Source organism: Salmo trutta, chromosome 6 (assembly GCF_901001165.1).
Source record: "Salmo trutta chromosome 6, fSalTru1.1, whole genome shotgun sequence".
NCBI classification, from domain to species: domain Eukaryota; kingdom Metazoa; phylum Chordata; class Actinopteri; order Salmoniformes; family Salmonidae; genus Salmo; species Salmo trutta.
Window position 1 is genome coordinate 26,550,588 of NC_042962.1, and position 13,433 is coordinate 26,564,020.

General features: G+C 41.4%; 1 protein-coding gene across 1 annotated transcript in view; it reads right to left on the reverse strand.

Annotated features, from left to right (window-relative positions):
- The window catches only part of LOC115195756 (SWI/SNF-related matrix-associated actin-dependent regulator of chromatin subfamily D member 3), a 49,669-nt gene extending 36,711 nt beyond the window's left edge, over positions 1-12,958 (reverse strand). Inside the window, exon 1 of the mRNA XM_029755965.1 lies at positions 12,660-12,958. Within this exon, the coding sequence (XP_029611825.1) occupies positions 12,660-12,671 (12 nt within the window). The 5' untranslated portion in view covers positions 12,672-12,958. The remainder of the gene's footprint in view (positions 1-12,659) is intronic.
- Between the last annotated feature and the right edge of the window lie 475 nt (positions 12,959-13,433).

Genomic DNA, 13,433 nt, shown 5'->3' on the forward strand with positions numbered 1-13,433 from the left:
GGGCATTTCCTGTTTGCTGTCGCCATAGCAACCACTTGTCCTACCTTTTCCATTACAGGTAGCAACTCAACCTGCAGCCAATGAGAAACTGGGACATGGTGGAAATATTGTAGTCGATTTACTTTAACTGTTACAGTAGATGCTAGTTTAGTGCCAATATAGACTAGTACAAGCCTTAACATACCAAAACTTGAGTTGGGTGTTGAGCAAAAACACATACTGTATCTGGCAGTATTAGGCCAAATAAAATGGGCAGTTTTCTGACAAGCTTTGTGTCAACAGTAAGTCCCATAGCGGAGAGACACAGCAGCTATAGCAGGAAACATAGCTACTGTGGTTACTAAGGCTACAGTTCAGAAATCCAGTAACCGGGCCTCCCACCCCTCCCCTACAGGACCTCAGAGCCGCCCTGTGCTGTGCTGTGCTGCTGGGTCACCCAATAGACTACACTAATCCACAGTGAAACGCAGAATCACAGAGAGTCAGCCATCATGAATGTACATGAACCAGCCAGGCATCTCATCTAAGAAAAATAGCATCGGGACAGGATATTCCGAGTACGCACTGGCAACCCTCTCCTCTTGGTACAGAAAGCCTCTCCTCCCCCTCTACTGTAACCTAGTTTGCATACAGCTATCTAGCCCAGATCCTTCAGCACCACTCTGCCCAGGCGGGATGGAAGAGAGGGCAAACAGAATGAGGCCAGGGCTGTGTCCCATATAGAACCCTATTCCCATAGGGTGTGGTCAAAAGTAGTGCGCCGTGTAGGGAACAGTGTGCCATTTGGACGCAGCCCATGTGCATAAGGAGGACTTTCATCAGACTGTTCCCAGTCCAAGATAGGGAGTCTCAAGAGAAACAACAGCAGTGGAAGTTATACCAAAGCAACTGATTGATTCTATGATTAAAGTATCTGGGATAATTCACCATGCCAAAATGGGACATTGGGGAGGGGAAGTGAGTGAAGTGAACTGGAAACAAAGGCGCAGACAGGACTGGCAGTGGTTCTCCAATCCAGATCTAATGCTGCATGCGCTTGAGACCTAATGATGCTCATTAAATGTTGTATACTGAACAAAAAATAAATGCAACATGTAAAGTGTTGGTCCCATGTTTCATGAGCTGAAATAAAATATCCCTGATTTTTTTTCCATAGGCACAATAAGCTTATTTCTTTCAAACTGTGTGCACAAATTTGTTTACATCCCTGTTAGTGAACATTTACCCTTAGCCAAGATAACACAATGCCACAGATGTCTCAAGTTGAGGGAGCGTGCAATTGGCATGCTGACTGCAGGAATGTCCACGAGAGCTGTTGCCAGAAAATTGAATGTTCATTTCTCTACCATAAGCCGACTCAACTCCAACGTCGTTTTAGAGAATTTGGCAGTACGTCCAACCGGCCTCACAACCGCAAACCACATGTAACCACGCCAGCCCAGGACCTTCACATCTGGCTTCTTCTCCTGCAGGATCGTCTGAGACCAGCCACCCAGACAGCTGATGAAACTGAGGAGTATTTCTATCTGTAATAAACCCCTTTTGTGGGGAAAAACTCATTCTGATTGGCTGCGCCCCTGCCCAGTCATGTGAAATCTATAGATTAGGGCCTAATTTATTTATTTCAATTGACTGATTTCCTTTATGAACTGTAACTCAGTAAAATCATTGAAATTGTTGCATGTTGCGTTTATATTTTTGTTCAGTATAAAACCTAGTGTGTTGTTCAACATGCACTGTCTGAGTCTGACAGTATGGAAAATTACATCAGAAAAGTTATGTAGTGAAACTGCTTCCGTCTGTGCAGGTAGGCCATAGAAAAGTGATAAAACCCACCAAACCAAATGACAAAATCCCCCCTACCTCCAACATCAATCCATACAGCTGCTGCTGGCCATATTTGGATGGTTTTCATTTGCAACTTGGCTGCACTGCACGCTGTCTGGGTGCACACTCTTTATGGATGCATGGCTCTCGGGGGCATGGTGCTGGTGCAGTATTGAGTGTTTGCATTTAAATGGGTCAGCCTTGGTGAACCCAGACAGGCTGTCTCAGACACACAGTCACCCGAGCCTTTCCTGCGTCACACCACCGCTCCATGTGCCTTCATTACACAGCACGGCCTGCTAGCATTTAAAGACAGAATTACGTTAAAACATCCAGTTCAACATTTCTAAACAAACACTTATGGTAGGATAGTAGTGATTAAGAACACATATATGTAATATTCTGGCAAAGCTGGGTCTTTGCCATCTGTAATTAGGTTAGATAAATATAGTAATTTTGAACTAAAAGTCGAAATTGCATCTCTCTTTTTTTTGTGACCGGTGTTGCTGGTGTATAGCCAGTCTACTGAAACTAGGCTACAACTAAATACGTACATTTAACTGTATGTCCAGCCCTGTCTTCTTTGACCACAGCCCTGTACCACAGTCACAGCCTTCCAAGCCACAGTCTCCTCAGCCACGTCCCCTGGAAGTGCTGTAGCCAACTCTATTGTTTGTTGTCATGCCACATACAGCATAGGAGCAAGCTACAGTCTCCCTACTGTATTGCACGACTCGCACACTACTCTAGCATGTCCTTTCAAACTTTCAGCGAGTTTAGCGTTTCCTATCGAGCCCAAGTCTACCAAACCAATACTGTGGTTCGTTTCCTGGGTAACAAAAGCTTGGCCCTTCTTTCATACGGCCAGGGCATTCCTTGCCAGCCAAATAAGGAAGTGCTCATTGTCCAGATCTCCAAGTAATCCTAAACACAAAACCCAAGGACCATTGAGTAGAGTTATATTTGGGAAGAGCTAATATTTGGGAAGAGCAGTACAAATTTGTCAAAGTTTTAACTTAGGGCATATGAGGGCATAGTTTCAAAGACTTCAAAGACATTGCAGAATTTGAAATGCCTTGAACACAATGACAGAAAGTGGGTCATGATATGACCAATACCGTACTTGCATTCAGGTACAGTATAAGCCACGCTCTCAAGAAGTTCTGCTGTGAAGCCAAATCATGCCTCATGAGCAAAAAAGAAAACTATGGGCCCTCGAACAAAATGTTCATCCTACATCTCTCCCTTGTTGGGGTGATGGGTCATCCATCTACTGGTATGCTAGATTCAAGAGAACAAAGAGGGATGGAGAGAGAGGGAAGGAAGAAGGGCGAGGGGGAAGAAAGGAGAGAGGTAGATGTAGAGGGGTTCTATTACTGTTCAGCCATCCTTTACGTGTCTCTTGTGAAAAAACGGGCAGATTTTTTTAAATGGTACTTTTTCTTTCCCTGCAGACTTGAATGCAGCAGGGTAGACCATCTGACTCCCTCTCGGGGCTTGAGGTAGAGGCTGACCCTAACTACAGATCTAGGATCAGTTTACCTTACTCACAGCCCTGGCCTTAACCACTCGGTAGACGAAAAAAAGATCTGATCACTGGTCTGTACCAATGGCTGATGCTGACCTTCAGGGCTAAGGGTCATGCCTCACCCCTCTAAAGTGACATGTGCCACACCTCTTATGTACATAGACAACAACACTGAAAGCATGCTTACGCCATCGTTGCAAAGTTAGTGCGTTATTACTGCCTTGAGGCAAGTTTTTCCCCCTAACACTTGTAAGCTACATAAGCAGTTGCAACCCGTTTTCCAATGAAAATGTTTCGGCAGAGCCACAGTAGCGCCCCACATTGCAAGGTGAAATGCTAACACTGCACGTGGGACAGTGCAGAAGCCACACATTCCAACAGGGTTATAGCATGGAAATCCATTGTTTTTCTTTGTCTGGATGGAATCTAAGCACAAGGGAGAATGAAATGCCGTGTATATACAGTACCAGTCAAAAGTTTGGACACACCTACTCATTCAAGGGTTTTACTATATTTTTTACATTGTAGAATAACGGTGAGGACATCAAAACTATGAAATAACACATATGGAATCATGTAGTAACCAAAAAAGTGTTAAACAAATCAAAATATATTTTATATTTGAGATACTTAAAAGTAGCCACCCTTTGTCTTGATGACAGCTTTGCACACTTTTGGCATTCTCTCAACCAGCTTCACCTGGAATGCTTTTCCAACAATCTTGAAGGAGTTCCCACATATGCTGAGCACTTGTTCGCTGCTTTTCCTCCTTTTCTGCAGTCCAACTCATCTCAAACCATCTCAATTAGGTTGAGGTCGGGTGATTGTGGAGGACAGGTCATCTGATGCAGCACTCCATCACTCTCCTTCTTGGTCAAATAACCCTTAAACAGCCTGGAGGTGGGTTGGGTCATTGTCCTGTTGAAAAACTAATTATAGTGTCACTAAGCGCAAACCAGACGGGATGGCTTACCGCTGCAGTATTCTGTGGTAGCCATGTTGGTTAAGTGTGCCTTGAATAAAAAGCATCCCGACACCATCACACCTTCTCCTCCATGCTTCATGGTGGGAACCACAAATGCAGAGATCATCCATTCATAAACTCTGCGTCTCCCAAAGATACGGCGGTTGAAACCAAAAATCTCAAATTAGACCAAAGGACAGATTTCCACCGATCTAATGTCCATTGCTTGTGTTTCTTGGCCCAAGCAAGTCTCTTCTTATTATTGGTGTCGTTTAGTAGTGGATTCTTTGCAGAAATTCGACCATGAAGGCCGATTCACACAGTCTCCTCTGAGCAGTTGATGTTGAGATATGTCTGTTACTTGAAATCTGTGAAGCATTAATTTGGGCTGCAATTTCTGAGGGTTTTTGTAACTGCACTTGAAGAAACTTTGAAAGTTCTTAAAATTTTCCGTATTGACTGACCTTCATGTCTTAAAGTAATGATGGACTGTCGTTTCTCTTTGCTTATTTGAGCTGTTCTTGCCATAATAAGGACTTGGTCTTTTACCAAATAGGGCTATTAAATCAAATCAAATCGCATTTTATTTGTCACATGCGCCAAATACAACAGGTGTAGACCTTACCGTGAAATGCTTACTTACAAGCCCTTAACCAACAATGCAGTTCAAGAAATGGAGTTAATAAAATATTTACTAAATAAACTAAAGTCATAAAAATGTCATCAAAAAGTAACACAAATGTACATAACAATAATGAGGCTATATACACGGGGTACCGGTACCGAGTCAATATGCGGGGCTACAGGTTAGTCGAAGTAATTTGTAAAGTGACTATGCATAGATAAACAGCGAGTAGCTGTTTGTAGGGGGGGTCAATGCAAATAGTCCGGGTGGATTAATTGTTCAGCCATCTTCTGTATACCAACCCTACATTGTCACAACACAACTGATTTGGCTCAAACGCATTAAGAAGGAAAGAAATTCCACAAATTAACTTTTAAAAAGGCACACCTGTTAATTGAAATGCATTCCAGATGACTACCTCATGAAGCTGGTTGAGAGAATGCCAAGAGCGTGCAAAGCTGTCATCAAGGCAAAGGGTGGCTACTTTGAAGAATCTCAAATATAAAATATATTTTGATTTGTTTAACACTTTTTTAGTCACTACATGATTCCATGTGTTATTTCATAGTGTTGATGTCTTCACTATTATTCTACAATGTAGAAAATAGCAAAAATAAAGAAAACCCTTGAATGAGTAGGTGTGTCCAAACTTTTGACTGGTACTGTATATCACCTAAATGTATTGGATGGAAAAGTTCAGCACAACCACCGCAGTTGCTTGTAATAATACATAACGAGTTTGGATATTGAATTATAATGCTGTAAACTGAATCACTCTGTAACTGACATGATTTGTAGCAAAAGAGGACAAATGATGATCAAGACAAATGCCACCACTAGCATACATTCGCACAACAAATCTAGTCCACAGTGTTTTGCTGGAAGACCAAGTAAAAGTGCCTTATATCACACGAATACAGGTAACCGCCAAAATAAAGGAAACACCAACATAAAACGTCTTAATAGGGCGTTGGGTCACCACGAGCTAGAACAGCTTCAACGCAGCTTGGCATAGATTCTACAAGTGTCTGGAACTCTATTGGAGGGATGCGACACCATTCTTCCACAAGAAATTCCATCATTTGGTGTTTTGTTGATGGTGGTGGAAACCGCTGCCTCAGATGACGCTCCAGAGTCTCCCATAAATGTTCAATTGGGTTGAGATTTGGTGACTGACACGGCCATGGCATATGGTTTACATCGTTTTCATGCTCATCAAACCATTCAGTGACTACTCAAGCCCTGTGGACGGGGGAGCATTGTAATCTTATGAGGGCATAGCCATGTTAGCCAAAATAATGGGAAAAAATAATGGCATGATGGGATGTTAATTCCTGAATTAACTCAGGAACCACAACTGTGTGGACGCACCTGCTTTCAATATACTTTGTATCCCTCATTTAGTCAAGTGTTTCCATTATTTGGGCAGTTACCTGTAGCTACTCCTAGCACTATCCTCACAATGAGTACCACCATTACTTGATTAGTATAGAGGCATTAGTGTTTGAGTTTTAAAATAATCCCAACATATTGCACCGATAATCAAAGACCCCTACATACTGTGTGTGTGTGTGTGTGTGTGTGTGTGTGTGTGTGATATATATATATATATATATACACACACACACACACATACCATTGTGACACAGAGTTGTCATAATGCTTCAGCAAATGTACATTACACCAGGGGTGTTGGTAGACACAATGTAAGTAACTTGATTTATGTCCCTCTTACTGCCCTGAATACCTCTGCTGATCCTACAGCTATTGTATGCAGTAATCATGTGCCTATGAACCAGTTTTATACTGTTTGCACTGAGCCAGTGTGCTCTAGGAGGAAGTCCACTGTGTGCAGCTCACCCTGCACTAACATAAATAACACGAGCATATCTACTTCTGCTAAGCTTCCCAGTAAAGCAATAAAAACAAGTAAGCCTCCCAAAAGAAAAGTGCTCAAAATAGCCCATGTTAACAAAGGTAGCTTAAGAAACAAGGTTCATGAAATTAATAATTTGCTAGTAACAGATGACATTCATATTCTGATTATCTCTGAAACTCACTTAGATAATACATTTGATGATACAGTGGTAGCAATACAAGGTTATAACATTTACAGAAAATAATGGCAAATGCGGAAGTGTTACTGATTATATTCAGAACCACATTCCTGTAAATATTAGAGAGGATCGCATGTTAAATACTGTGAAAGTAATATGGCTACAGGTTCATCTGCCTCACCTAAAGCCCATTCTGGTGGGAAGCTTCTATAGATCACCTAGTGCTAACATCTGGATAACGTGTGAAATGCTTGGTAATGTATGTGATATCAACAGAGAGGTATATTTTCTGGGTGATTTAAGTATTGACTGGCTTTCATCAAGCTGCCCACTCAACGAAAAGCTTCAAACTGTAACCAGTGCCTGCAACCTGGTTCAGGTTATCAGTCAACCAACCAGGATAGTTACAAACAGCACAGGAATGAAATCATCAACATATATTGATCACATCTTTACTAATGCAGCAGAAATCAGCTTGAAATCAGAATCCAGATCCATCAGATGTTGTGATCACAATATAGTAGCCATATCTAGGAAAACCAAAGTTCCAAAGGCAGGGCCTAATATAGTGTATAAGGAGGTCGTACAATACGTTTTGTAGTGATTCCTATGTTGTTGATGTAAAGAATATTTGTTGGTCCGTGGTGTGTAATGAGGAGCAAACAGACATTGCACTTGACAGATTTGTGAAATTGTTAATTCCAGTTACTAATAAGCATGCACCTATAAAGAAAATGACTGTAAAAGCTGTTAAATCCTTGTGGATTGATGAAGAATTGAAATATTGTATGGTTGAGAGGGATGAAGCAAAAGGAATGGGAAAGACGTCTGGCTGCACAAACGATTGGCAAACGTATTGCAAATTGAGAAATTGTGACTAAATTGAATAAAAAGAATAAGAAACTACACTATGAAACAAAGATAAATTACATAAAGAATAATAGTAAAAAGCTTTGGAGCACCTTAAATGACATTTTGGGGGAAATGGCAAACTCAGCTCCATCGTTCATTGAATCAGATGGCTCATTCATCACAAATCCAACTGATATTGCCAACTGTTTTAATTATTTTGTAATTGGCAAGATAAGTAAACTTAGGCATGACATGCCAGCAACAAAACGCTGACACTACACATTCAAGTACAGTGCCTTGCAAAAGTATTCATCCCCCTTGGCGTTTTTCCTATTTTGTTGCATTACAACCTGTAATTGAAATGGATTTTTATTCGGATTTCATGTAACGGACATACAGAAAATAGTCCAAATTGGTGAAGTGAAATTTAAAAAATTACTTGTTTCAAAAAAATAAAAAATAAATAACATTTGGAAAAGTGGTGCATGCATATGTATTCACCCCCTTTGCTATGAAGCTCCTAAATAAATTCTGGTGCAACCAATTACCTTCAGAAGTCACATAATTAGATAAATAAAGTCCACCTGTGTGCAATCTAAGCGTCACATGATGTCAGTATTCATACACCTGTTCTGAAAGGCCCCAGAGTTTGCAACACCACTAAGCAAGGGCCACCACCAAGCAAGCGGCACCATGAAGACCAAGGAGCTCCTCAAACAGGTTAGGGACAAAGTTGTGGAGAAGTACAGATCAGGGATGGGTTATAAAAAAATATCCGTAACTTTGAACATCCCACGGAGCACCATTAAATCGATTATGAAAAAATTGAAAGAATATGGCACCATACATAACAAACCTGCCAAGAGAGGGCCGCCCACCAAAACTCACGGACCAGGCAAGGAGGGCATTAATCAACAATGAGACCAAAGATAACCCTGAAGGAGCTGCAAAGCTCCACAGCGGAGATCTGTCCATAAGACCACTTTAAGCTGTACACTCCACAGAGCTGGGCTTTACGGAAGAGTGGCCAGAAAAAAGCCATTGCTTAAAGAAAAAAAATAAGCAAACACATTTGGTGTTCGCCAAAAGACATGTGGGAGACTTCCCAAACTTATGGAAGAAGGTACTCTGGTCAGATGAGACTAAAATGTAGCTTTTTGACCATCAAGGAAAACGCTATGTCTGGCGCAAACCCAACACCTCTCATCACCCCGAGAACACCATCCTCACAATGAAGCATTGCTGTGGGGATGTGTTTCATCGGCAGAGACTGGGAAACTGGTCAGAATTGAAGGAATGATGGATGGAGCTAAATACAGGGAAATTCTTGAGGGAAACCTGTTTCAGTCTTCCAGAGATTTGAGACTGGGACGGAGGTTCACCTTCCAGCAGGACAATGACCCTAAGCATACTGCTAAAGCAACACTCGAGTGGTTTAAGGAGAAACATCTAAATGTCTTGGAATGGCCTAGTCAAAGCCCAGACCTCAATCTAACTGAGAATCTGTGGAATGACTTAAAGATTGCTGTACACCAGCGGAACCCATCCAACTTGAAGGAGCTGGAGCAGTTTTGCCTTGAAGAATGGGAAAAAATTCCAGTGGCTAGATGTGCCAAGCTTATAGAGACATTCTCCAAGAGACTTGCAGCTGTAATTGCTGCAAAAGGTGGCTCTACAAAGTAATGACTGGGGGGGGGGGGGTGAATAGTTATGCATGCTCAAGTTCTGTTTTTTTGTCTTATTTCTTGTTTGTTTCACAATAAAAAAATATTTTGCATCTTCAAAGTGGTAGGCATGTTGTGTAAATCAAATGATACAAACCCCCCAAAAATCTATTTTATTTCCAGGTTTTAAGGCAACAAAATAGGAAAAATGCCAAGGGGGGTGAATTCTTTCGCAAGCCACTGTATATCTGACCAAATTATGAAAGACAAGCATTGTAATTTTGAATTCCGTAAAGTGACAACTTGGATGGAAAATTACTGAGGATAATAGCGGACGATATTGCCACTCCTATTTGACATATTTTCTATTTAAGCCCACTAGAAAGTGTTTGCCCTCAGGCTTGGAGGGAAGCAAATGTCGTTCCGATTCCTAAGAATAGTAAAGCCCCCTTTACTGGCTCAAATAGCCTGCCAATCAGCCTGTTACCAACCCTAAGTAAACTTTTGGAAAAAATTGTGTTTGAGCAGATACAATTTTATTTTACAGTAAACACATTGACAGCAAACATTCAGCATGCTTATAGAGAAGGACATTCAACAAGCACAGCACTTACACAAATGACTGATGGTTGGCTGAGAGACATTGATGATAAAAAGATTCTGCGGACTGTTTTATTAGACTTCAGTGCGGCTTTTGACATTATCGATCATAGTCTGCTGCTGGAAAAACCCTAAACCTCAACTAAATCTTATATGAAATAATGTGGAAATTGAGCACGTTTAGGTGACTAAACTGCTTGGCGTAACCCTGGATTGTAAACTGTCATGGTCAAAACATATTGATACAACAGTAGCTAAGATGGGGAGAAGTCTGACAATAATAAAGCGCTACTCTACCTTCTTAACAGCACTATAAACAAGGCAGGTTCTACAGGCTGTAGTTTTGTCGCACTTGGACTACTGTTCAGTCGTGTGGTCAGGTACCACAAAGAGGGACTTTGGAAAATTGCAATTGGCTCAGAACAGGGCAGCACGGCTGGCCCTAGGATGTACATAGAGAGCTAATATTAATAATATGCATGTCAATCTCTCCTGGCTCAAAGTGGAGGAGCGATTGACTTCATCACTACTTGTATTTGAAAGGTATTGACATGTTGAATGCACCGAGCTGTCTTTCTAAACTACTGGCACACAGCTCGGACACCCATGCATACCCCACAAGACATGCTACAAGAGGTCTCTTCATAGTCCCCATGTCCAGAACAGACTATGGGAGACGCATAGTACTGCATAGAGCCATGACTACATGGAACTCTATTCCACATCAAGTAACTGTTGCAAGCAGTAAAATTAGACCTAAAAAATAGATAAAAATATGCCTTATGGAACAGCGGGGACTGTGAAGCAACACAAACATAGGCACAGACACATGCATACAGACACGATAACATACGCACTATACACACACGTACAAAATTGATTTTGTATTGTAGAATATGTGGCAGTGGTGGAGTAGGGGCCTGAGGGCACACAGTGTGTTGTGAAATCTATGAATGTATTTTTATGTCTTTAAAATTGTATAAACTCCCTTAATTTTTCTGGACCCCAGGAAGAGTAATGGAGATCGACAATAAATAATAATAATAATAGAGAGGCGTTTGAGTCTCAACTCCAAACCTTTTCATAAGATTCACTGCATCCACGCAGAAGGCTTCTGAGGCCAGAATACTATAGTGCATTCCACACATCCCTGTCTCTGCAAACACCACTGAGCCACAGGCAAAGGAAAGTCTTGCATAGAGGCCTAACGAACTACCACCCCCTCACATCACTATCACTAAACCAACACAATCCTAACAGGATTAAGGAGGCCAACCTGCAAATATAGGTTTGTAGTATAGTGTTCTAGTATATTGGCTTATGTTGTTTCAAAAATATAAAGTGATTTTTTTTGGGCCCTACCACTACAGCTGAGAAATACTGTATATCCACCAACCATAAAGAACTGGATCATAAACTTGGATAATTCCCAGAGCAGTGGGTTCAGTTACTTACTGGTAGTGGTCCCACTTTATATTAAGTTCCCAAAAACGACATAGGCAGTTTAGGTACAGTGAAATAACAATTGTTACACAGTAAGTATTACTTAGAACTGTCATCTGTTTGTGGTATACATAATCCCAAGCGTTTGCAAATGGAGATAACTGAATATTCTAATATAAAACACTAATTACATAGTGAGGGGATGTGAAAACACAACTCATTTTGGTTTGTTTACAAATCAAATGCATATTAAAAAGTGTAATATGTGTATTGTATAATTACACAACCTACAAACATGGCAGTAAGTAGCCTACACCTTGATTTTACACTGTAATTGTAATGTACCATTTATGTAGCTACAATGTAAATAGGTTTAAGGACACTTGATGTAACGTGGGAATTGTATTCATACAACACAACAAATAAAGGCCATGTCCATTTCGCCTAACCTATTTTATGGGCATAGGTAGAAGAGAGCAGTGAGTGAGAGTCATTTCACACTTTTGTTGTTCTACATGCGGCAAACAGAGAAGGGGAGTGAGTGCTGTCTGTCCGTCTACTCTCTGGTCCGACACAGTGTGCATCTCCCTTATTGCTGCTTAAGTGTCTATTTCTTAGACCAGTCAAGGTTAACAAGCCAGCCGTGTCTGCAACGGCTGAAAACGGGGCGGGGTGTAGGTTCAGGGGAGGGGTGAGGTGAGGTGCAGGCTACAACTATTGTATAGCCTTGTATAATTAAGTATGTGATGCACTGATGCAAACAGTTTACATGCGGTAGGATTGTCAATCTTCACGTTTAAATAAAACACATAGATGGCATTTTCTAGGAATAAACAAAGAAATCAAAAGGGTAGCTTCAACAATTCCTCAAAAGATTTTCAGATACACAAACTAGACCCAGTCGGAAAACTCCCGTGCGCACTAATCCGGCTGGCAATGCGCCTTCTGATTCCGTGGGCTGGGGAGCGCAGAATGGAGCTCTATAATGGTGGAAAACAATTTCTCCTCACTATGCAGGGGTGAAGCACTGAGCACATAGTATAAAAGAAAACGAATGTCAAGACAATAAAAAACCGTGTGCTGCGGGCACAACTCTTACCTTTCTCTCCATTTCTCAGATCCAGTCCGAGCACTCAAGGCAAACTGTAATGTTTCTAAAGATCTGTCCGATGTTCACTCGTGAACTTGCTCACGGCTTCCAGTAGCGACTCTCGATCACTCCCTCATTAGGTAGACTGGTACATGGGCGGCTGTAGACAGAGGGGACGCAGTCTCGGGGATGAAGCCGGGTCTGGTGATTCTTAGTTCGGTTCAAGAAGCGCAGGCGCAGGCTCTGCTGGAGACGGGATACAATAAAAAATTGGACTAGCAGGGGAGTGTCATCAAATTACCCATTCTACCGTTGAAATACACTGTCTGCCCACCAATATTTCACAAGGGATGTAAACCGTTAGGGAATAGTCTTCTATATGGTCCATGGTTGGGTTGCAACCTGGTCTCATACCATTTCGCATTATTCTGTACGTATATCTGAAACACTCCATTTAGTATGTATGTTATGTTGCATTTCGTATGGTTACATAAGACAGATGCTTACTTAAGAAAAAACGAAAGTAGGGTGGTTGGTCGGGGTGGATGATTGCTAACGCGAACGTCTACCAACCTAAAGTTTGCGACCTCAAATCTCATCATGGACAACTTTAGCATTTCAGCAACTTTTCAACTACTTACGTGTTAGCTAAACCTCCCCCTTTTAACCTAACTCCTAAACTTAACCCTAACCTTAATTTCTACCCTATCTAACAGAGAGCTAGAATTCCTAACATATACTTTTGCAAAATCGTATCATACATTTTGCAAACACATAAAATAT